Source organism: Suillus bovinus (genome assembly GCF_016758785.1).
Source record: "Suillus bovinus strain UH-Sbo-P2 chromosome Unknown EDB93scaffold_122, whole genome shotgun sequence".
In the NCBI taxonomy this organism is placed as follows: Eukaryota; Fungi; Basidiomycota; class Agaricomycetes; order Boletales; family Suillaceae; genus Suillus; species Suillus bovinus.
Window position 1 is genome coordinate 48495 of NW_024542178.1, and position 24043 is coordinate 72537.

The 24043-nt window shown below is 48.7% G+C and overlaps 6 protein-coding genes across 6 annotated transcripts; 4 read left to right on the forward strand and 2 right to left on the reverse strand.

Annotated features, from left to right (window-relative positions):
* Positions 1–305: 305 nt before the first annotated feature.
* On the reverse strand, positions 306–665 carry EDB93DRAFT_1256434 (uncharacterized protein; the record flags this gene model as incomplete). Its single annotated transcript, XM_041453946.1, has 3 exons — positions 306–389; positions 439–536; positions 590–665. 3 exons carry the CDS (start codon positions 663–665, stop codon positions 306–308), a joined length of 258 nt encoding a protein of 85 aa, XP_041301566.1.
* Positions 666–1127: 462 nt separating this feature from the next.
* On the forward strand, positions 1128–2422 carry EDB93DRAFT_1340734 (uncharacterized protein; the record flags this gene model as incomplete). Its single annotated transcript, XM_041455459.1, has 7 exons — positions 1128–1418; positions 1484–1687; positions 1747–1977; positions 2026–2076; positions 2113–2190; positions 2298–2323; positions 2374–2422. The coding sequence occupies exons 1-7, from the start codon at positions 1341–1343 to the stop codon at positions 2420–2422; spliced, it is 717 nt and encodes a 238-aa protein (XP_041301567.1). The 5' UTR covers positions 1128–1340.
* Positions 2423–5369: 2947 nt separating this feature from the next.
* On the forward strand, positions 5370–6745 carry EDB93DRAFT_145820 (WD40-repeat-containing domain protein). Its single transcript, XM_041455511.1, has 2 exons — positions 5370–5712; positions 5772–6745. Exon 2 carries the CDS (start codon positions 5821–5823, stop codon positions 6577–6579), a length of 759 nt encoding a protein of 252 aa, XP_041301568.1. The 5' UTR covers positions 5370–5712; positions 5772–5820; the 3' UTR covers positions 6580–6745.
* A 1293-nt stretch (positions 6746–8038) lies between these two features.
* EDB93DRAFT_1234719 (TPR-like protein) lies at positions 8039–11495 on the reverse strand (the record flags this gene model as incomplete). The annotated part of the gene is made up of 4 exons (XM_041451340.1): positions 8039–8253; positions 8305–9919; positions 10079–10814; positions 11193–11495. The coding sequence occupies 3 exons, from the start codon at positions 11493–11495 to the stop codon at positions 8313–8315; spliced, it is 2646 nt and encodes an 881-aa protein (XP_041301569.1). The 3' UTR covers positions 8039–8253; positions 8305–8312.
* A 3436-nt stretch (positions 11496–14931) lies between these two features.
* EDB93DRAFT_1234726 (kinase-like domain-containing protein) lies at positions 14932–16222 on the forward strand (the record flags this gene model as incomplete). Its single annotated transcript, XM_041451341.1, has 7 exons — positions 14932–15118; positions 15173–15241; positions 15301–15468; positions 15544–15574; positions 15625–15662; positions 15717–15941; positions 15995–16222. Exons 1-7 carry the CDS (start codon positions 15002–15004, stop codon positions 16220–16222), a joined length of 876 nt encoding a protein of 291 aa, XP_041301570.1. The 5' UTR covers positions 14932–15001.
* A 2788-nt stretch (positions 16223–19010) lies between these two features.
* Positions 19011–20201, forward strand: EDB93DRAFT_145909 (kinase-like domain-containing protein). The gene is made up of 5 exons (XM_041455512.1): positions 19011–19258; positions 19306–19336; positions 19389–19426; positions 19480–19704; positions 19762–20201. Exons 1-5 carry the CDS (start codon positions 19079–19081, stop codon positions 19981–19983), a joined length of 696 nt encoding a protein of 231 aa, XP_041301571.1. The 5' UTR covers positions 19011–19078; the 3' UTR covers positions 19984–20201.
* The last annotated feature ends 3842 nt before the right edge of the window (positions 20202–24043 follow it).

A 24043-nucleotide genomic window follows, 5' to 3' on the forward strand; every position in this document is an offset into this window, starting at 1 on the left:
TTGTCCGATCGCCATGAAGAACAAAGCAACATGTTTCTTCATCTGATCAAAGCCGGAAGTGTCGGTGTGTAAGAACAGATGTAGAGATCCTCCAGGCACGACTCCTTCCCAGCGTGATCTGCCTTTGTTTGAAAGGGGTTAGCTGCATGAACTCCGAGAGGAATAGACGTGAATACACACAGCCAGATTCGAGAACGATGCTTTACTTTAAGGACGTGCTCGAGTACATTGACGATAAGGTAGGATGATCTCGTCCCCTACTGTCCGCAAGAGTACTATTAGATCCGTCCTTGATTCCGCAGGGTTCATCCGAGGCGCGTGTCATACAACCGTGCGTGACTCGTCTCTGTGCATTGAACACTCAGAGCAGTCTCACAGTCCACGAAGGACTACAGCGTTCCGTCAGCAAAAGCTAACAATAGAGACAACGTAACTTACATCAAACAATGCGCCGTTTTGATCGTCGTAAGCATGTAGAATGACGGCCTTCAGCGTCAGGGAAGGGTAGACACTACGAACGGGTGTGAAGGACAAAACTACGAGATGTCAGCGGATGTACATTTATGAGAAGGAAGATGCAGGTAGGAACATGGGGACTGAGGGTGAAGTCCGGGAGAGGAGGGCTCAGGCCGTTCGTTCAGGCCATGCTGCACGCGTATTTCCATGTTGGTTTCAAATGTCGACTTGAGCAATCGAATTAGGTCTAACAAAATTCAACAAGCTTCGGCAATCAGCGTGTGCCTCGGATAAGTGGCAGTACAGTCTCGTACAATCGACAGTGACTCATCTCTGAATTGAGCAGATTGGACGGCACAAAGCCGACCTATACCCTTCACGAGAGTTGCAAAGGCCAAGACCAACTTGAATGCACACCAACAGGTGCCGAAGAATGGGAGACCGAGGAGCTGCTAGACAAAAGAACACGCGGTCGCGGATTCCAATACCTCGTTCGTTGGCGTGGATACGGCCGGCACGATAGACGCTGGTATGCAAGCACCGAGAATGGTGGCCGACTACATAATGTTTGTGGGAGTCTGTGCTACTAAGTAAAGTTAATGTCTTGATCAATCTTCAGCAAACTAAGGTTCAAATTGAAGGGGACTCCCGAGCGTCTGCATGTCTCGGTGTGATGCTCCACTTAGTGACGTCCGTCAGCGCCCATCTAACGCTTTTTGAAGTTTTTGAGGTCAAAACTGTAGCAAATATTATGTATGCCTCGAGGTTTGTGACCAGGAGCATGCTGTTATTTGATGTAATGTACGTGTCATCCTCGCTTTCCCGACTATAACCACTTCAACCACCTACCGTCGCCTATCCCAATCGTTAACTAATAACTTACCATGGATAAAGATGATCAGTCGACAAATTTGAGGCCAGCTCCTCCAGAACTTCGCAGCTCAATAGCTGGTAATGGCTCGGTATGTGAAGGTTGCTTGCTCATGCACTTGAAATGTTGAGCATTAACTCTACATCTTTGGTCTAGGGCCGACCCCGTGGCAAAGTCTGTCGATTTCTGGGCAAGTTCAAGGATGATATAAAAAGGATGTCTGTGAGTCAAGAGGATACCTCTAGCGTCTGGAATAAGGCTGAGATTGTGCAAAAGCGCTCAAAGGGTTCAATCCGCAACCCTAACCCTGTTCTCTCAAACGGTGATCATGAACTTGCTTCGTTAACCTCGAATATCCAGGTGGGTACTCAAACTTGCTCTTTAGTCTCTGCGCTGTCTAAATTTTGATGTTCATGCAGATTCAGGTTGCCCCTGGGCCTTCGATGGTGAAACAAAGTATTGATCCCCAATCAGCACTTCGGAGTGCCAAAGAAGATGCACAGCGCATGCATCCACTCTTGGGACATGCGGAAACTGTGGCGGATGTCGCCCAAAATGTGCCAACAGGTCTTGATACTGCAGACAATCTCGCCGCCACATATCTTGGACCCCTTAGGATATTTGATTCCGTTATTGGGAAGCTAGCAGATGTATGGATCCTTCTTCTCGATACGAAACGAACTAATCACGTTTCATAGGTACATCCATATGCAAAGATGGCGTTGGGGGTGTTGTCTTGTGCATCACAGGTACATTAGTTTCATGCTCATTGTTATTTTGCTCAGTCGTCATTCATGCAGATTATTCTTGCTCAAGCGGATCGCGATAAAGCAGTACTTCAGCTTCTCGAGAAATTGAGTCAGGTTTACAGCTTCATGACACAAGACCAGACACTCAATCAGATTTCGTCGATGCGTGCTATCGTCGGACAGATATCTCAACAAACCCTTGAATGTGCACATTTTATCAGCGATTACGCGGAGAGGAGGAACTTTTGTGAGCCTCTAATAAGTCATTGCACTTTACATGTTCTCAATCTTATATAGGGACCCGACTCGGAAAGAACATCATTTCGGAAACAAACAATACGATTGAGAAGTACAATAACGTGTTGGATACACTGATGCAGAATTTCCGCGACCAAGTCATTCGGGACGTATCCCTCTTCATCCACCAAACAGGTCAGCATTTTGTGCATTGACTTGACATTTATTCATGCCTCTTCAGGCGATGACGTGAACCTCAGTGGTATGAGTTGCGCGACGGGTGCAGGACTAGATACCACAAAACAATGCCTCCAAGGGACACGCACCGAAATCCTCTCCCAGATCACGGACTGGGTCAACAGCACTGGAGATGATGTTCCACGCGTACTGTGGTTATATGGTCCTGCAGGCAAGGGAAAATCAGCTATTGCCCACACTATTGCTACTTGGTTCCACGACGTGGGAGGGCTTGGTTCCTGTTATTGTTTTGACCGTCACCGAGAAGCAGACCGTCGACATGAAAAGATTTTTTCCACCATTGCGCGCGACCTGGCCGACCGTGATCCAGGAATGAAACGAGCATTGGCAAATGTAGTTCAGGCTGAGAGCGCCCTCAAGAACACGGTGGATGTTGTCCAGCAGTGGGAAAAGCTTCTGATGGAACCGATAGGGCAGCTTTCGGCATCAAATGCAGGGCCTGTTGTGATCGTCATTGATGCATTAGACGAAAGTGGCAGTGTCGAGACACGTCGCCACCTTCTCCGTATTCTTTCCGGAAAACTGGCCGTCCCTCGAATCAACGACCTCCCACGTAACTTCAAGATCATTGTTACATCTCGCCCGCTCCCTGACATTCAAGCTGAACTTCTAGGTGCTCCGCACATTCAGAAGATGTCTATGGACGAAATTCCACAAGCAGTCGCAGAGCACGACATACATGCTTATATATCCAAGGAGTTGGAAGAGTTGGACTTGCAGGGCAGAGATCTAGCCGTCCTCGCTGAGAAAGCTGATGGACTTTTCGAGTGGGCTCGTCTCGCCTGTGGATACGTCAAAGAACCCCTCGTTGGATCATCTCCAGTTGAATGTTTCGACGCTTTGGTGTCACGCGATCCTGCTGAGAGAAGCATGCTGCTGTACGACATGTATCGCCTCATTTTAACAGATATATTGCAGCAGAATACATCTACCAGAGTGCACCATTCGCAGAAACTGCGTTCGACGGCAATAGCGAGATTCCGCTCAGTTATGGGACAAATACTAGGCACAGCCGAACCCCTTCCATTAACTTCCCTGAATGCCATGAGGTGCCATTTTCCGATGCAAGAGGACCATTACGACGTGGGGCTTACGGTAAAATCCATGGGATCCCTTCTCAGCGGCATCACCAACTCGAATTCCCCAATCCGACCCCTTCACGCATCCTTCCGCGATTTCCTAACGGACAACGTATGGGGTGGAGAGTTTTTCATCGGCGTTTCGAAGGTGCAACGCGACCTTGCATTTGCGTCACTTCGAGTGATGGAACGTGGTCTTCGCTTCAACATCTGTGATATGAAATCTTCGTATATCCCAAATTCCGAAGATATAGGGCTGCAAGAACGAATTGAACAATGCATCCCACCTCATCTGTCCTATTCCAGTCGATTTTGGATGATGCACGTACGAACCACAATATTCGACATGGAGCTTGCGCAAGAAGTAAAATCGTTCTTCGACCACGAGCGACTGCTGTTTTGGATCGAGTTGCTCGGCCTTATTAATGCGCTTAGCGGTGCAGTTTCTGCCCTTCCGTTGATTTCTCAGTGGCTGAAGGTGAGCACATGTTCACTGGACAGATAAAGTTCTCATGCACAACTGCAGGGCCATTCTGGATTCAAAGATATTTCGTCGATTGCAATGGACGTCCAGAGGTTCATTCAAGTTTTCAGCGGCATCATTTTACACAGCACGCCACATTTGTATGTATCAGCACTCCCATTCTCGCCTGCCGATTCTCCGCTATCACGAAAACATTCCGCACGGTTTCCGAGTACTCTTTGTGTGGCATCTGGGCGTCACATGAGCTGGCCAGCTGTCCAGAACGTGCTCAGGGGGCACACTGGTCCGGTTAGGTCAGTCTCGTTCTCACCGGATGGCACCCGCATCGTCACTGGTTCTTGGGATAACGTTGTTCGGTTGTGGGATGCAGCGACGGGACAGCCAGTTGGTAAGCCCTTGCTGGGGCATACCAATTATGTTAGCTCAGTTTCGTTTTCACCGGACGGTGCTCGCATCGCGACTGCTTCTTGGGATAACACCATCCGGCTGTGGGATGCATTGACAGGCCAGCAAGTCGGCGAGCCCTTGCGGGGGCACACTGATCGAGTTTCCTCAGTTTCATTCTCTCCGGATGGCTCTCGCCTCGTGACCGGTTCCTACGATAAGACCATCCAGCTGTGGGATGTATTGACAGGCCAGCCAGTCGGTGAGCCCTTGCAGGGGCACACTGGAATCGTTACATCAGTCTCGTTCTCGCCGGATGGCACTCGCATCGCAACTGGTTCTCGGGACAACACTGTCCAACTGTGGGATGCAGCGACAAGGCTGCCAGTCTGTAAGCCTTTACTGGGGCACACCAACGTTGTTAGCTCAGTCTCATTCTCACCGGATGGCACTCTCATCGCGAGTGCTTCTTACGATACGACTGTCCAGTTGTGGGATGCAGTCACAAGCCAGCCAGTTGGTGAGCCCTTGAGGGGGCATACTGACGCGGTTTCATCAGTCTCATTCTCGTCAGATGTCACTCGCATTGTGACCGGGTCTTGGGATCACACAGTCCGCCTGTGGGATGTGGCGACAAGGCAGCCAGTCGGAGAGCCCTTGGAGGGGCATACCGATTGGGTTCACTCGGTTTCATTCTCGTTGGATGGGACTCACATCGTCACTGGTTCTCGGGACAAGACTGCGCGACTATGGGATGTAGCAATGGGCCAGCCAGTTGGTGGGGTCTTGCGTGGCCACACTAAACGAGTTGCCTCAGCCTCATTATCACCAGATGGTTCTCTTATCGCAACTGCTTCTTACGACACAACTGTTCAGCTGTGGGATGCAGTGACGGGCCAGCCAGTCGGCGAGCCCTTGCGAGGACACACTGCCGTAGTTTCATCAATTTCATTCTCACCGGATGGCACTCGCATCGTGACTGGGTCTTGGGATCGCACGGCCAGGCTGTGGGATACAGCGACGATGAAGCCAGTTGGTGAGCCCTTGGAGGGACACACGAAGTTTGTTAGTTCAGCATCATTCTCGCCGGATGGTACTTGCATTGTGACTGGTTCTTGGGACAAAACTATTCGGCTGTGGGATGTAGTGACGAGACAACCTATTGGTGAGCCCTTGCTGGGGCACACTGGTCCGGTTAGGTCAGTCTCATTCTCACCGGACGGGGCTCACATCGCGACTTGTTCTTGGGATAGCACTGTCCGCCTGTGGGATACAACAACCAGGCAGCCAGTTGGTGGGCCCATGCTGGGGCACACTAGCGTGGTTACATCAGTCTCATTCTCTCCAGATGGCACTCGCATTGTGACCGGTTCTTGGGACAACACTGTCCGCCTGTGGGATACAATAACGCAGAAGCCAGTTGGCCCGCCATTGCTGGGGCACACCAATTATGTTACCTCAGTCTCATTCTCACCGGATGGTGCTCGCATCGTGACCGCTTCTCGGGACAATACTGTCCGGTTATGGGATGCGGCGACCAGGTTGCCCCTTGGTGAACCCTTGCGAGGGCACACCAGTGCCACTAGCTCAGCCTCATTCTCGCCCGACGGCACTCGCATCGTAACTAGTTCTTGGGATTCTACCGTACGGCTGTGGGATGCAGTGGTTGAGAAGCCCTTGCAACAGTGTGTCAAGTCAGGTCATACAATGTCCCCAGATGAATATCGCGTGCACCCCATCGAGGCCACCACCATGACACCTAGCACTCAGAACAAACAACTCATTCGCTTCTCATCCAATTCTACTCACGCGCTGTGCAACACAGATGAGATGGTGCAGGCAGCATCCCATGATGATCACAGTTCGACTACCTTTGACCTGAATCACGACAGTGGGTGGGTGGTAGGACTCAACCGCAGACTCTTGTTCTGGGTGCCGCCTGCTTCTCGACATGCATTTTATTGCCCTCGGACTGCCTTAGTGGTACCTAGAGGAGGTCCAGAGATTGATTTGAGCCGCATGGCACATGGACAACATTGGAGAAAATGTCGAGAGGAGTAAGTATTTGAGAATCCTTTTCCTGCCTTGCACTCAAACAAACACTTGCAGACCCTCATCACGATGATATTTAATAGTGTCATGTTTGAAGAGACGAATACTACGCTAATACCGTATTCCCTGAGTCGCTACTGTAAGACCGAAGGGACGGCCTTAGCAACAGTTATAAATGTACGGGCACATAACCATAACTGACGAACAGAACAAACCTGCACTTGACTTAAAGATCTCGCAATCATTCACCTAGTCAACCTGTAGATTCAACTGTTGACGCTGAGTGTCTGAACGAATCTGTTGGCGATCCTTCTCCTAGCATTTCTGGTTGTTGGTTCTCTTAGTGCACAAGCCATATTCGACTCTGAGACTGCTGACACTGCATGGATTTGGGGGTCGTGTATGGGAACGGTTGTCGTGGACACGAAAAGTTGTGACTTGAACGGTGCCCAGACGATTCAATAGTGTAGTACATCAGGTGAGAAAGCATTGTAGGGGTCCGGGTATGCCAGCGATAAAACTTTGTATCAGAACACGTACTGAATGCAAAATAGAGATGAGAACGTTTCTGCTCACACGTTAAGCTGCAAGATGACAAAAAATTCTCGCAGATTATGTGCCAGCGCCACAAAGACCAATAAAAATCAATAGATTATTACGTAATAGACAGCGGCTCGGATACCTTAGGATCGAGATATTCTGAAAGTAGCCGTGGTGAGAGCACATACCAGGTCATCGTATCTCTGCTTCTTCCAAATGCCCTCGGGCCTCCAGCCGCTTGACCAGGCCATTGCCACTGGCAGCAACACTAGGTGACTACTAGGGTTCGGAGAAGCACACACGTGAGTCACATTCAATTTCATGCACTAGGGTACGGACGAAGAAAAGGTGTGTTAATTGTCCCTGGCAGAATGGCAGCAACACTAGGGTTCGGAGAAGTATACACGTAAGTCACATTCAAATTTATTCGTGGACCCACCCATTCAACAGTGGAAACGTTGCTTTGCTCTAGTTAACTCACGTTTATCTTCATGTACGATTATATATTAATGATACAACTTGAAGGTGGATGGCGTTCTGATTCTTCCTCGGCAAGCCGCCATCCATCTGGCCCAGTATTTTTTGTCCCGCCTTGTTCCTTATGAACTCGCAACAGTCAGAAGAATCTTTGAAAGGGGACAAGGAAAAGGTCGAGGAGGTCAATGCAGCCAACCTCCACCCTTTCAACCTTCAGCTCGACACTGGTGATGAGTACACCAACTTTTGTCAAAAATGGTGGCAGTTATGGTAAGTGAAGCTATTTTGCAAACAATAATAGAGATGAGAACATTTTTGCTCACACGTTAAGCTGCAAGATAGCGTGCCGGATAGATTTTGAATTCTGGGAACGGTTGTTGTGGACATGAGAAATTGCGACTTAAACGGTGCCGAGACAATTCAATAGTGACTGTTATAGTACATCAGCGCTCAGCATTGTAGGGGTCCGGGTATGCCAGCGGTAAAACTCTGTATCAGAACACGCGTACAATACGAATTGAGTGTACATTTTCAGATCAGTTAGCTTCGGCGAGGCAACAAAGTGTAAAATAAAAATTGGAGTCCAAATTAGGTGTAGATATCCTGTAGGTATACAGTCTCAAAATCTGCAATATCGAACTCCTTGGGCATGGCTATGACTGGATGCTACATGCAAAGTCATCAGAATGCTTCAATCAACAAGGTGGGAGGACGCACGGAATTGATCATATGCCAATATGCACGAACACTATGCGCTGGTCCAAGGGTATTATAATGTCTTCATCACAAGCCAACGACTGGACCGCTCGGTGCAGCGCCCAGGCAGCTCGTTTGGAATTCATTGGACCATCCCCGCATAAGTTTTTGTAGAATGCCTTGACTAAGTGCTGCACGGTACTGTCGGTGACCTTCCACATCGTCCCCACGACGCTGTTAACCCCGGCAAATTGCAGGCCAGCCGCTAAGTGTATCACTTCGTCGGGTGTTGTAAAGACACCGACGGCGGTTTCACAGGCAGAAAGAAATGCAAATTCATGCCGAGACAGATCCATTTGCGTGATATCGAGGAGTGAAAGCGGCAGGTCGCGCATAAGAAAGGCTGATTTGAAGGGCTCGTCAACTTTCTGTGTCCCGTGACATGCGAGATGGAGCCAAGTATTTTCCCGCAACGCACACATTACTCTCGATCTCGTGGCATCCACGCTGGTAACCTTGGAGAAGGAAACAGTAGGGGGAGGGGGCAAAAGTCCCCGCACCAACTCCAGCTCAGGTTCCACAGCATCCAAAGTGAATGAGGCACCGGCTGGGAAATCCTGGCCAATGGCCACGAAGGGCACCGACAAGGACCTGTCATGACTTCTGCGAGCCTTGATCAGCGCGGTGAGCGATGGCGTGTATGAAGAGATATACTGCTGCGAAAGGGATTTTCCCTTTGGCCTGTACTCGCCAGCAGCATGTAATGGCAAGAAATTGAAGAGAGACGTTGGGCACCACCATATTCGGGAACCTGGTCGTGCGATTCCGCCCAGACTTTCGACCACCGAGCCGACCACACCGTCCCACAACTGTCTCAAAGCTTTTATCAGCGCTGTTTGGTTCCCTTTAGGACCGGCCTCTTTTTGAGCTGCCTCTCGGAGTTCTGGTACTAATTTGACGAGTTTCTGCCAATCGGTAGGAAGTTGAATGCTAGTTGGAGGTTGCTTGTGCGGGATGATAATGGCGTGACACGAAGCCTCGCTTGCGATGAGCACGATGATAGGCCCATCACGAGCTGCATCTTGAAGGTCAGAGAATAAGGGGGGGAGGAGGAAGCGGGAGAAGCTTTCGATCTTCCGGATCTCTTCTACAGCTCTATTCCACTCCGCCACTAGACGTCTGTACCGACTTTCCTCTGCTTCTCTATCTACTCTCGAGTTTCCTTCCGAATAGTTCGCAGGAGGTTTATCGAGGAGGGAGCTGAGGTCTCTGAATCTCTTCATCAGGGGTACTGCATGATCGCCGTGAGTCTGGAGACTGTCAAGAGGGGTGCGGAGTCGTGTCATCTGGGTCCAGATGATAGTCCTGCCTTGTTCCAACAACTCGACAGCGCGACACACATCACCACTACGAAGAGCACAGCATGCAGCATCAACGGCAAGGGTACGTGGGAAGTCCTTCATGATATTGTGACGAGACGATACGGAAGATGTTGTAGACATATAAGCATCCAGAAGTTGCATGGAAGTTGCATATGCCTCCAGTTCAGCGGGATGTGAATATTGAGAAGCTTCATCAACCCAGAGCAGACTTGTTCGCAGGCGGGATAGCAAGCCTCCAGGGACGGAATTTGCTGCTGCCTTGAAATGATACATAGCAGCATTCAGACAATCAGTGTCTTCACCTGCGCCAGTATCGCCAAGGTTTGAACGATGGAACAACAAACTAACTCTAGCCAGCGACCTATGGACCAGTAATTGAAGAGGATCATGTTGCATCATCAGAGCCAATGCACAACGGAGGTTCTCTCGTGACTCCTCGAGGTCTTCTCTATTGCTTCGGTGCTCAAAGCGGGTGGAGAGTTGAGTCGCTAGGTTATTTAATGACATTGACCTATCTGTGTGACCGACCGGGAGCAAGGTCAGCGCTTCCCTGTGAAGTTCAATAGCCTGATCCAAGTCTTCATCGTTGCCTCGGTGCTGAAAGCGGCATGAGAGTTGAAGAGCGAGGTTATTTAATGACATGGACCGATTTGGGTGACCGACTGGGTGCAAGGACAGCGCTTCCCTGAAAAGTGCGATAGCCTGATCCAAGTCTTCGTCGTTGCCTCGGTGCTTAAAGCGGGAGGAGAGTTGAAGAGCGAGGTTATGTAGTGACCCGGACCGATTTGTGTGACCAACTGGGTGCAAGGCCAGCGCTTCCATGTGAAGTGCGATAGCCTGATCCAAGTCTTCCTCGTTGCCTCGGTGCTCAAAGCGGGAGGAGAGTTGAAGAGCGAGGTTATTTAATGACGCGGACCGACATGTGTGACCGACCGGGCGCAAGGCCAGCGCTTCCCTGAAAAGTGCGATAGCCTGATCCACGTCTTCGTCGTTGCCTCGGTGCTCAAAGCGAGAGGAGAATTGAAGAGCGAGGTTATTTAACGACATCGACCGATCTGCGTGACCGACCGGGAGCAAAGCCAGCGCTTCCGTGTGAAGTGCGATGGCCTCATCCAAGTCTTTGCCATTGCCTCGACGCTTGAAGCGAGTCTCCAGAATTACAGACAGATTACATAGCAGTTGCCCTCGGTAAGCATGTCCAGTATTGTAGTATCCCAGTACCTCATAATGAAGGGATATCACTTCATCTAAGGCATGGAGTTCATTTCTCTGCAAACACCTCTGTGCTCGGTGAAAAAGCTGATCTGGCGATAACGGGAGTATGGGTGCGGCAGGCTGCTCCTGCTGAAGATCACTTGCATCAATGCTTCCAGCAGGATGCAGAGCAAATGTTTCCATTGCAATCAAAGCTGCTCTGTAAATGTGACTGTTGACGTGACAGACATCCAGCACTTCGCTCAGTAACTCTTCAGCTGTGTCGGCATCTGTTTGAGATCCCCGCCTTGCGCAGCGAGAGAGCAGAGAAACGGCAAGATGGAGTTGGGTGGTGGGTCGGTCCGGATGACCGGTGGGATACAAAACAAGTGCGTCTTGAAAAAGTGAGATAGGTATGTAGAGGTCGAGGTATCTTCCATTAGCTTGGCAACTAATGAACTTCGCAGTAGCTAGATTGAACATTGCTGCAGGGCGGTAGGGATGATCCACAGGGCAGAGATCTGAGGCGCATTGGAAGTGATTTATGGATTGGTCGAGATCATTGTCGTTCTGCGTCCTGCGGTATCGTGCGAGAAGACGATGTCCGGCATCCGTGCTTTGAGCTAACGCATCCATATCGCGAGATGTAAGCTACAGATTACAGCGATCAGCATCAGAATCCCGGACTGCATTGATCACTCACGGTAGTAAGGGGACAAAGAATTCCACCGTCGTTTTGGTCAGAAAGCCGCTGCCCCACCACCATGAACAGTGAAGTACAAGCGGATACGACTTCCTCCTGCTTCGGTTGAAATATTATGGCTGTGATAGTTGTTAGCATCTGTCAGGCGTTATTTGCAATGGACAATACTGACGATGAGACCTTTCGCTGCGATCCAGCAATTCTCCAACAGAGATCTCGAATGTGCGGAGGAGTTCTCCGTGACAGAGCATGACACCCAATTCAAATGATGCATACACGCTGACCAGAGTTTTAGAAGATGGCTCACACGGCCTCGAGTCTTTCTCAATACTTGCAAGACAAACGGGGTTGAAGACCACTTACAGAAGAATGCGCTCGTGCCATTCGATGACAGCTTGATCCACGTGTGCAGATTTATTGCTTGTTCGATATTCAGCACCGTCAACCTTGACTACCACATGGAAGCCAGCGGGAATCCGTTGGAGACCAAGAGCGAGATCGGTTGCACGAATGGCTTGAGGGAAATCGTCAATACGAGCTGGATAGAGATAGATGATACATACAAGTAATGACGACTTGTTGCACTCCACTGAGGTGTATCTCTCCCGAGTCCTGTGTGTGTTCTGAGAGGCTTGGCTCCTCATCCATGACTGGGAGGGCATCATCGAGTGGATCCGACAGGGAATCTGTCATGGGAAATCATGGGCAATACGTGCTGAGTGAAGGTAGATGACACATACTGTTGATGGCGACTTGTAACATTTCACTGGTCACCAGGTTTGTCTCTCCCGAATCCTGAGGTTGTTCTGGTTGGCCCGGCTCCCCGCCTAATGCTTGCAGGCTATCATTGGGCGGGTCTGACACAGAGTCTAACGCGAAACAAAACAAGAGAGTAACGACGAGATAAAGTACCGCCAGGAGTGCTTTGGGAAATCTTTGGTACGTGGTAAATGAAGATAAGTGTAACACATACTATTGACGACGACTTGTAGCGTTTCACTGATCACGGGGTTTTTATGTCCTGTGTCCTGGGGGTGTTCTGAATGACTGAGTCCCTCTCCTAAGGGTGGAGGGTAGTCGTTGAAATGGCCAGGGACGGATCTTGACATGTGGATAAGGGATGGATTTCAACCAACACTTGAGAATAAGATGTGTGCTGGAGGTCACGAAAATACTGCAGAACTTGTGAGGTCCCGATGGCTTATATTAAGTGAGGGGATCACGGCATGCATGTGGCATCCACACCCTGCCACAGCGCTGATGATGTCAATAGGACATAAGTGACTTGCAGGATATCGCGCCACGCATAACCTGTGCATCATTTGCAGTGGGCGTCAGATTTGTGCAACTTGCAGAAGCACGTTGTAGCCTAAGAGAATTCGAATACTGCGAAGCCGCGCCGCCCGGATGTGACATGTGACATGTGACTACCCTGAAGCTAGGCTGTGCATTTTGTTTAACTTTGCAATGCCAGGCTCAAAGTTTCTAACGATATCCACAAACATGCTACATAATAGGTCATTTCAAGTTGAAGAAAGATAACTGTTTTTTCCGGTCAGGCGTGGCACTGCCAGTCACTGCGGAAACGAGAAAATGTCGTCTCTGAATAGATAGCGTGTCACTTTGCGTTATCACTCTCAACAATGTTGTGTACGACTGGCCGTCCACAACCTAGATGTCGACATTGAAATCTGTAGATGGACACCGGTTGAGAAGTTACGAAGAAGGCTGGATGGGATGCCTGCGCGTAATCAGAGCAATTTAATAGGAATATTAGGTGGCCGAGCCAAAACGAAATCGACAAATGAACGACGATGAAGTTGGGGTTAGAAAAGGAGATTTGACGCGCTGATGATACTAATGGCAGTGAGGCGAGAAGCGAAGATAAACCAATGTGATGAATGGAATGATTTAGGCGCCTGCACAGCTGCATGTGGAAAAGGCGTGTCAGGGCTGTGTGCAAGGCCGTTCTTACATTCAAGACTTTATTCTTCCCCAACGTCTTTGCTGCTAACCTCTCGGTAACACAAAATTCTGATTTGAACTTCCAGTGCGGATGAGCTGACAGTTGGCTTTATCAGGTGGCCTATTCTTCAAATCACTGTCAGCGATAGTAGTACATCGATACTGCAAGCTCTCACCTTTGCACTCTCGGAAAATTTGTTCATACCTGACTATTTCACGGTTTCGCTTGCGGAGACGTAGCCATGGCTTCTAGGTCGACAAATAAGAAATCGATTCTGAAACCATCCATAACTTTGAAAGGTCATAAAAAAATGATCACATCTATGTCCTATTTTCCAGACGGCCAGCGAATAATCAGCGGATCCTGGGACCGCACCGCTCGGCAATGGAATGTGAAGGCGGGCAAGGAAATTGTGAAAGTGCGAGGTGTTTACAAGCCAGAGGTATCTGCAGTGGCGGTGTCGAGGGATGGTCGATGGATTGTCACAGGTGGTGGATGGTCGAGTCGTGCCGAGCTGACAGCCTGTGAGGTTGGGACTGGGGTGGTGAAAAGATTCGAAGGGCACACAAGCGCTATCAGATGCATTGATATCTCCGAGGACAACACGTTGATGGCAAGTGGGTCATGGGATGACACAACGCGGATATGGAATCTGGACACCGGAATACTGGTGGCCGGTCCATTCAAGAGTTCCAGTTTGGTGCGCAAAATTCGAATGTCTACAGATTCCAAGAAGCTTGCGGTCAGATCGGAGCTGTACCTTGAAATATGGGATGTCCCATCACAGAAATTGGATGTCACACTCAAGGAAGAAGAAAATCACACATATACGCCAATATTTTGGACAAACAACAACAAAAACATACTGGTTGGATTTGGCTTCCCTGCAGCCAGTAGCCACTCAATCTACGAATTTGACGCATCAATACTAAAGACTGTTGGTACTCCCTTCGAAGGGCACACCAGGTCTGTCACCGGCCTGGCACTGTCATTTGATCATACGCTCCTGGCCAGCGCTGCTCATGACAGGACCATCAAGCTTTGGGCTTTTGAGTCCCGTCAGCTCCTTGCCTCCTTTGACGCTGAAGATCACCATACCCTTGTCCTCTCACCTGACTCACGCCAGCTGGCTTACTACACAACGTATCTCAGAAATGATGATTATAAGATCTGCATCTGCGATATTCCACCCGAAGTCTTGACTCAGGCCTGTGTATTCATTCATCGCAGACATTCACTTTGTGTGCTAACATTCCCTTACAGACCATTGCACGCTCAAAAGGACCCACAGAAGATCTCAAAAGTACAACTACGTCACCTGCCGTACCTTCTCTCCCTCCATCGCAAAGTCACTCTCTTACAGTAGCTTCACAGCTATCCCAGTCACTGCCCGACCCCCGCGACCTTGTCTCCTCTTCCCACACTCATACAGTCTTTTCTTCTCATAACATTGAGCCTGATGACCTCAATGCAATGTTCCAAGACCTCTCAAAGTATATCATCAAGGATGGAGACTACCCTGCTGCTCGTGGCGGGTTCGGGGAAATCTGGAAATGCACCTGCCACATTGATCCTAGCCGCCCCATCAAAGTTTGTTTACCATCTTTTGTCTTTCTATCTATCTAAATTTTTATTATCTTGCAGGTCGCCGTGAAATCATTGCAGGTGTACATCGATGATCGACTGGGACCAGCCAAGACAAAAAAGATCCAGGCGAGTGTCTCACCAGAAGATCGAGTTCCTCGCTTACACCACAGGACGCCACTTTTTAGAGGATCATGCGTGAATTCAGGATATGTGCCAACCTCAATCATCCAAATATTCTACGCATTTATGGTTATACGCATGGCTTCGGCCCATTTCCAGCAATAGTCAGTCTTTGGGCGGAGAACGGCAACTTGTCAGTCTATTTGGAGCTTCAAGGTGCGACTCTGACTCTCGTTCGGCGATTCCAACTGGCAAGTCTCTCTTCATGTATATTGAATATCCCGTAACCCGACTGATGAAAATCTTAGCTAACGGATATCATAGCTGGTCTGCGATATCGTATGTCATAGACTCCTCTCACCGGACCGAGCTGTAACGACTCTTCACAGTCCACGCCAACAATGTCATCCATGGTGACTTTAACGGGGTAAGTTCGATCGATCGATCGATCGTTCCAATTTCATTCAAACGCGAGCTTCAGCCTAACGTGTTGATCCATGGTGATGGCACTGCGTGTATTGCTGACTTTGGCCTTTCCTTGATGTACTCCGAGTTCATAAGCGCCTCCCAGGCATCCTGGACGTCCACAATCAAAGGAAACACGCGATGGATGGCTCCTGAGCTACTCGTAGAGCGGGAGGATGGTTCTCAGGCTCGGCCAAGCGAGCAGAGCGACATGTATTCATTTGGCGGTATCATGCTGCAGGTTAGTCCGGGTAAATATTGGCCTCTCATTAATATGAAAGGCTCTACTCATAGGTCCTCACCAACAAAGCACCCTATTATCACCTCACGAACGATGCCGCTATCATACTCTGCATAGCCAAGTCGCAAACACCCTCTCGATCTCGTTATCCTGAGCTTCCTGAGCAATATTGGTCGTTCATCGAGCAATGTTGGTCTGCTAATCCTTGGGGCCGTCCCTCGGCGGCAGGAGCTGACACGACGATCAGGAATGAATTTGCTTTGCTATCCGGATCTCAGTGATTCTTGACTGCCTCGCATTCAAAAATCTGTTTACGGTACAGCCAGATAAATAGATCTAGGTACTCATGTAGGCCCATTCTATGATCTCGCTTGTAATCGTGGAACACGCTTGTGCTGTGATGAGGAACGGTGTTGTTGTGTGACAATAAAGGTACTTGGTGCGTCGGGGCAACCAACAGTCTTTTGTAACAAACCATTTTCCTGAATGCGTTCTTGCACTACTAGCAGTACCCATTTCATCTATGGTCACAAACGACCCACAATAATTTTAACTTGCATTTTTCCGAAAGGCATCAACGTGCTCCCATTCCTTCCGTCATGAATGTCATCTGCCATAGAACCTATACCTGAGCTGCCAAGAGACCAAGTGAGTTTCACGCTAGTTCTTTTACCGATGCTCTCACCCCGGTTATGATGTGCCAGGCGCTGCGTCAACGGTCCTTGGTTGGCTCATAATTATTCTGAAATGGCATGTACTATCATCTCCTTCGTGCATGCTAATGAAGATGAAACAGATCGTACAGCGACGAGGCCTGTGCCGAGCCTCTTAGCGCCTGTATACACATCTCTGTCTACGGCTCTGTTCTAGTGATCGTGGTGAGCCTACTTGCATACCGGTCATTTGGTTGGGGGCGCCGCCTTGCCCATGTCATCTGGGCTGTTCGACAGCGACTCGAACTTCAACGTTATCGTTTTAGCGAGCAAAATAAAAATCCAAGACTTGCTTTGCATATATTCAATGAAGGTGGTGCTTGAGTCGAGTTAGAGTTGAGGCAGCCAACAGTCTTTTGTGACCGATATTGAACGTCGAGGAGCCTATTATAGACGACAAGGAATTTGAAACCTTGTACGAACTTGCCGCAAGGATGATCGAATTCTGCTTAAAGGAGTCGAATATTAAAAATGACCATGATTATCAACGCTAGGGCTACTCACAGGTTGCAAAGACAGCATGTCACTTTACGTTCTCACTCTCGACAATTGTGCTGTGTACGACTGGAAGGTGATGTCGACCTTGAAATATGTAAATGGACACCGGTTGAGAAGTTATTTAGGCGCCTGCACAGCTGCATGTGGAAAAGGCGTGTCAGGGCTGTGCGCAAGGCCGTTCTTACATTCAAGACTTTATTGCTCCCCAACGTCTTTGCTGCTAACCTCTCGGTAACACCAAATTCTGATTTGGACTTCCAGTGCGGATGAGCTGACAGTTGGCTTTATCAGGTGGCCTATTCTTCAAATCACTGTCAGCGATAGTAGTACATCGATACTGCGAGCTCTGACCTTTGCACTGTCGGAAAACTTGTTTTTACCTGACTACCTCACGGTTTCGCTCGCGGAGACGTAGCCATGTCTTCCTCATCGACACAGATAGCCACGATTCTGGAACCATGCATAACTTTGAAAGGTCATGCAAAGTGGATCACATCTATATGCTATTTTCCAGATGGCCAGCGAATGATCAGCGGATCTGAGGACAAGACCACTCGGCAATGGAATCTGAAGGCAGGCAAGGAAGTCGAGGAAGCGCGCGATTTTTATGAACGAGTTGTATATGCAGTGGCGGTGTCAAGGAACGGTCGATGGATTGTCACTGGTGGAGGAGGTTGGACCAGGGCTGCGCTAAAAGCTCGTGATGTCGGGACTGGGGCTATGAAAATATTTGAAGGACATGCAGGGAGAATTAACTGCATTGATATCTCCGAGGACAACACGTTGATGGCAAGTGCGTCATTCGATCAAACAACACGAATATGGAATCTGGACACCGGAGAACTCGTGGCCGGTCCATTCAAGAGTTCCAATTCAGTGATCGCAATTCGATTTTCTACAGATGCCAAGAAGCTTGCAGTCAAATCGGGGCTGTGCCTTGAAATCTGGGATATTCGATCACAGACATTGGATGTCACGCTCACTGGCAAGGGAGACAATTTTACATGTACGCCAATATTCTGGACAAACAACAACAGAAACATACTGGCTCTATTCGGTTTGCCTGCCAGTGACCCCTCAGTCTACGAATTTGACGCATCGACACTACAGACTGTTGGAACTCGTTTCGAAGAGCACACCAAGTATGTCAGCGGCCTAGCACTGTCATTTGACCATACTCTCCTCGCCAGCGCTGGTGACCACACCATCAAGCTCTGGGCTTTCGAGTCCCGTCAGCTCCTTGCCTCCTTTGACGTTCACAGTCCCAATATACTTGTACTCTCACCCGACTCACGTCAGCTGGCTTACACAGCGTACACCGAAGATAATCGCAAGATCTACATCTGCGATATTCCACCCGAAGTCTTTGCTCAGGCCTGTGTATTCATTCCTCGCAGACATTCACTTTGTGTGCTAACATTTCCTTACAGACCACTGCACGCTTAAAAGGACCCACAGAAGATCTCGAAAGCTTGCCTGTGATAGCCTTTTCCCATCCATCGCAGATACCCTCTTCTACAGTCGCAAAGCATTGGTTTGGGGTTCGGAACGGTTTCCGGAACCTTTTCTCTTCTTCCCGCACTCAGACAGTTAGTGTTGAGCCTGACGACCTCAAAGCAATGTTCCAAGACCTCTCAGAGTATATCATCAAGGATGAAGACTACCCTGCTGCTCGTGGCGGGTTCGGCGAGATCTGGAAATGCACCTGCCACATTAATCCTAGCCCCATCAAAGTTCGTTTACCATCTTTTGTCTGTCCATCTATCTAACTTTTTATCATCTGCAGATCGCCGTGAAAACATTGCAGGTGTACATTGATGATCAACTTGGACCAACCAAGACCAAAAAGATCCAGGCAAGTGTCTTACCAGAAGATTGAGTTCCTCACTTACACCACAGGGCCGCCGCGCCATTTCATAGAGGATCATGCGTGAATTCAGGATATGTGCCAACCTCAATCATCCAAATATTCTACGCATCTATGGTTATACCCATGGCTTCGGCCCATTTCCAGCAATAGTCAGTCTTTGGGCGGAGAATGGTAACTTGTCGCTCTATTTGGAGCGTGAGGGTGCAGCTTTAACTCTTGTTCGACGATTCAAACTGGCAAGTCTCTATTCATCCATATTAAACCCAACTGATGAAAATCTTAGCTAACAGATATCATAGCTGGTCTACGTTACCGTATGTCATAAACTTCTCTCTAACCGGACCGAGCTGTAACTACTCTTCACAGTCCACGCCAACAATATCATCCATGGCGACTTTAACGGGGTAAGTTCGATCTTCTCGATATCCTTCCAATTTCATTCAAACGCGAGCTTCAGCCTAACGTGTTGATCCATGGTGATGGCACTGCGTGTATTGCTGACTTTGGCCTTTCCTTGATGTACTCCGAGTTCATAAGCGCCTCTCAGGCTTCCTACACGTCCACGCTCAAAGGAAATGTGCGATGGATGGCTCCCGAGCTGCTCGTAGAACGGGAGGATGGCTCTCAAGTTCGGCCAAGCGAGCAGAGCGACATGTATTCATTCGGTGGTGTCATGCTGCAGGTATGTCTGGGTTAATTCCGGCCTATCATTAATATGAAAAGGTCTACTCATACATAGGTGCTCACCAACAAAGTACCCTATTATCACCTCACAAACGATGGTACCATCACGCTCTGCATAGCCAAGTCGCAAACGCCCTCTCGATCTCGTTATCCTGAGCTCCCCGAACAATACTGGCCATTCATAGAGCAATGTTGGTCTACTAATCCTTGGGGCCGTCCTTCGGCGGATGGAGCTGATGAAGCGATCAGGAATGAATTTTACTCGCTGTCTCGTTGATTCTTGACTATCTCGCGTTCAGAAATTATTTACAATGGATAAAATGAGATACGCCTGTGTATTAAACATAGGCCTACTCCAGTATTCTCTAGTGACACCCACGCCGCAATGGGGTTGGTTGCAGTCGTTGGAGTCGGGAGAATCATTGTCGTCGACGAAAAATCATTCTCTTCGCGAATTCTGCTATGATCTAATTTAGCATCCAGGATTGATGCAGGAGAGCACTGGTCTAACTGACTTTCTCATTATCAGACCTTGATCGGACCCGTCATTTCTTGTTTACTATGGTACACCTTTCGCCTTGCGAAGAACTTGTCGTCGGTTCAAACGGCAAATTTATCTGATGTAGTGTAAGTGCAGACTGTGTAGTTATCAGAATGTCACGTCCAACCTCTTATACCATAGCTTATACATATTCAAGCGGGCTGACCTCAAAATGCACAAGACCTGGCTATCCATAGAACATTCAGCTCGCGTTTCTAAGCGTTCAATTTTCTACACGCATATGCATTACCCGAGTTCCCTTATCAGCGCATATACCGTCGCTGATACTGAAAGCCAGAAAGAACCTTTTGTGCGACAGTTTATGCGCAGACGGCGGTCTGATCAAGTTCCATCCTGATCTTGAATTTTGCGGAGCGGCATTGAATGTTGGTGTTAGATACACATTGAACTTTGATAGATTCAAAGGTAATGTGCGTACTCAGAACAGTTTGATATGAGGTGCAAGGAAAGGTGGTCTTCGTAAACGTTCAGCCATTCAAAGCAAAAACGACGAACGAGTGATAAAGCGGGTACTGGAAGTAGTACTTGAGTGTTTCTTGCCCATCGTTGGGTGGGAATAGGAAGACAGCTTTGATGCTTTAGTCGTGGCAGTGACTGCCAAGGTTGTGAGGCGGAGAAGCAAATGCGATGAATAGAATGACGGGCGCAATGCACAGGTGATGATATAGATAGGGTATATATATGTCAGGCGGAGCCTAGGACTCACATTCAGGGATCCGTCACTCCTTCAGTTCTTTGCTGCTAAAGCGCTAACATCCTGGTAACACCAAAATTCTCTTCGGCCCCAGCGCGAAGGATTTGATGTTTGGATTTACCAGAAAGCTCGTATCCGAATCGCTGTTACCGTCAGTCATATAATACACGGACACCGGGAGACCTCACCTTTGTGTATTTCAACGCATCCAAAGAATACCTTGCCTGTACTCGACTACCAGGTTGGCTCAGAGACACAGCCATGACCTCTGCCCGACGTTGAAGGCAAATGCTACGGCATCGAATCTGACATCATCGATGACTTTGAAGGGCCACGGAGACTTGGTCCAATTTATATCCTACTATCCAGACGGTCAGCGAATAATCAGTGGATCTTGGGACAAGACCACCCGACAATGGGATCTGAAGGTAGGTGAGGAAATTGAGGAAGCGCGAGTTGTTTGTAAAGGGCAAGTTTGGGCGGTAGCAGTATCAAGGAATGGTCGATGGGTTATCACTGCCAGTGGTGGAGATGAGTTGAAAGCGTGTGATGTTGAGACGGGGATTGTGCGAACATTTGAAGGACACTCACGGAGGATCACCTGCATCGATATCTCTGCGGACAACACGTTGTTGGCGAGCGGATCAGATGATTTTACAACGCGAATATGGAGCTTCGAAACTGGAGAACTCGTAGCTGGTCCATTTAGAGGCACGGGGGCGGTTCGGTTCTCAACAGATTCGAAGAAGCTTGCGGTGGCTGGGGATGTGCCTTGAGTTCCGTGATGTTCAATCATAGGAATTAGATGTGCGGATAATTGGGGAATTCGGTGGAGTAGGGTTCACGTATAAGCCAGCTGTGTGCTGGACAAAAAGCAATAAGATCATCATATCCCCGTTCAAGTTTTCAACCTCACCACGAATGATAAGGCCAAAACAATCTACCAGTTTGACGCGTCAACGCTTCCCACTGATTCGGACTTAATCGACCCCACGTTCGTATTCCCTGAGTCGCTACTGTAAGACCGAAGGGGCGGCCTTAGCAACAGTTGTAAATGTACGGGCACATAACCATAACTGACGAACAGAACAAACCTGCACTTGATCTCGCAATCATTTACCTAGTCAACCTGTAGATCCAACTGTTGACGCTGAGTGTCTGAACGAATCTGTTGGCGATCCTTCTCCTAGCATTTCTGGGGCATTGTGAAAATGCTGCGCCGCTGCTGCGGCAAGTGCCGTGACCACTGCTGCAGTGTTCCTAAACTTGAGTGCGCATTAACTACACTCACTTATTGCTAATTACTGGAACCTCCCGCGGCCAGTACTTGTCCTCCATACGACCCATGGACTCGAGGGTGCTCCAATTTCTTACATGTGTATCCACGCTCCCAGAGTCACGGTTGGGTGATATCATCGAGATTCGTAGTAGTCCCGGTCTGCAAGTCAAGTCTCTCAAACAACTATCTTGTTACTAAACAATCTTTCATATTGCATTGTAGTCTCGATTTCTACATACTATGTTTTTTTTAATGAGCAACTGCGTAGTTGCGGGCATTTGTCTCAAGTCTAGATCTGATGGGCGGTCAATGGCACCTTTCTTCGCGTTCCCGGTCCTCCATGGAATTTTTTCACCTGTCGCTCCTGAGGCCTGAGGTCCAGTCAGTCCAGTGACACCTGTTTACAGCCCCAGTTGCATGTGCATGAGGATTGGCGGCTGAACATGCTAACTTTTCACTAGTGGGGCAGGCATGGTCACAATTGTCGTTTTGAGTGTGAATTTGAGTGTGGCAGGACGTGTGATGGTTTAGCAAGTTGACTCGTCAGAAACAATGATTCCGAGTCCAAGACACGTACGCCGTGTTCGAAAACTATCTTTCCAATTCTCAGCGTCCCTTATCGCCTTCTCGATGCCTGTTAGCCCAGTGTTGTTGAGAGTGCTGCATTAGTAGGATAATAGTAGCTATAATTGCTCAAGCCACCAAGTCAGCTTGATTTGGAATTGAATATGAGTTACTGAGGAGTGTCGCAGCACTTGTCGCGGTCGTCGCGGTCGTCGCGGGCACCTTCTTTCCATATTTGGGAAGTGCTGCGATATGGTGCCCGCGACGACTGCGACAAGGAGCTGCGACACTAGTACTATACTTACTTGCTGAAAATACACTCGAGCTGTATAATACATCCTTCAGCAATTATTTTGCACATCATACTATTGCAGACTCGCATTGGAATAAATACTTCAATGATGGATTGCGTATCACACAAGTTTGAAATTGGGACTCGGAAGTTGGAACACACTGTAGATTAGTCTCCAGCAACACAGTTCAAGACAATGATAACCAAGTGAGTTTATATTAATCATGTAAAGTCCTTCAAGGCAGCAATCAGAATCCAGAGTGTGTGGCCAGCAAGAAACGAGTGTATTTTGCTAATTTGCTGCTCTATATACTGAGTCATAGTGTACACTGTACATGTATACTATGCGCAAATTCGGAAAATGCCGCGCAGCAGTCCAGTCGCGGCAGTCACAGCAGTGGCGCAGCATTTTCATAGTGCCCGCATTTCTGGCTGTTGGTTCTCTTAGCGCACAAGCCATATTCGACTCTGACACTGCTGACACTGCATGGATTTTGGGGGTCATGTATGGGAACGGTTGTTGTGGACACGAAAAGTTGCGACTTGAACGGTGCCCAGACGATTCAATCTGAGTGACTGTTGTAGTACATCAGGTGAGAAAGCGTTGTAGGGGACAGTCCGGGTATGCCAGCGATAAAACTCTGTGTCAGGACACGCGTACTGAATGCAAAATAGAGATGAGAACGTTTCTGCTCACACGTTAAGCTGCAAGATATCGTGAAACGGCAGCGCCAGCAGCGCCCTTAATGAAAATTAATAGATTATTACGTAACAGACAGCTGGCAATGATGACACCCACATTCAAATTCATCCCAGTCCATGCACAAGTTTTTGCTTCAAGTTGCTTCCTGGCTCGGATGTCTTAGATTCTGAAAGTAATTGTGGTAAGAGCACATACCAGTTCATCGTGTTTCTACTTTTGCCAAGTGCCCTCGCCCTACTACTG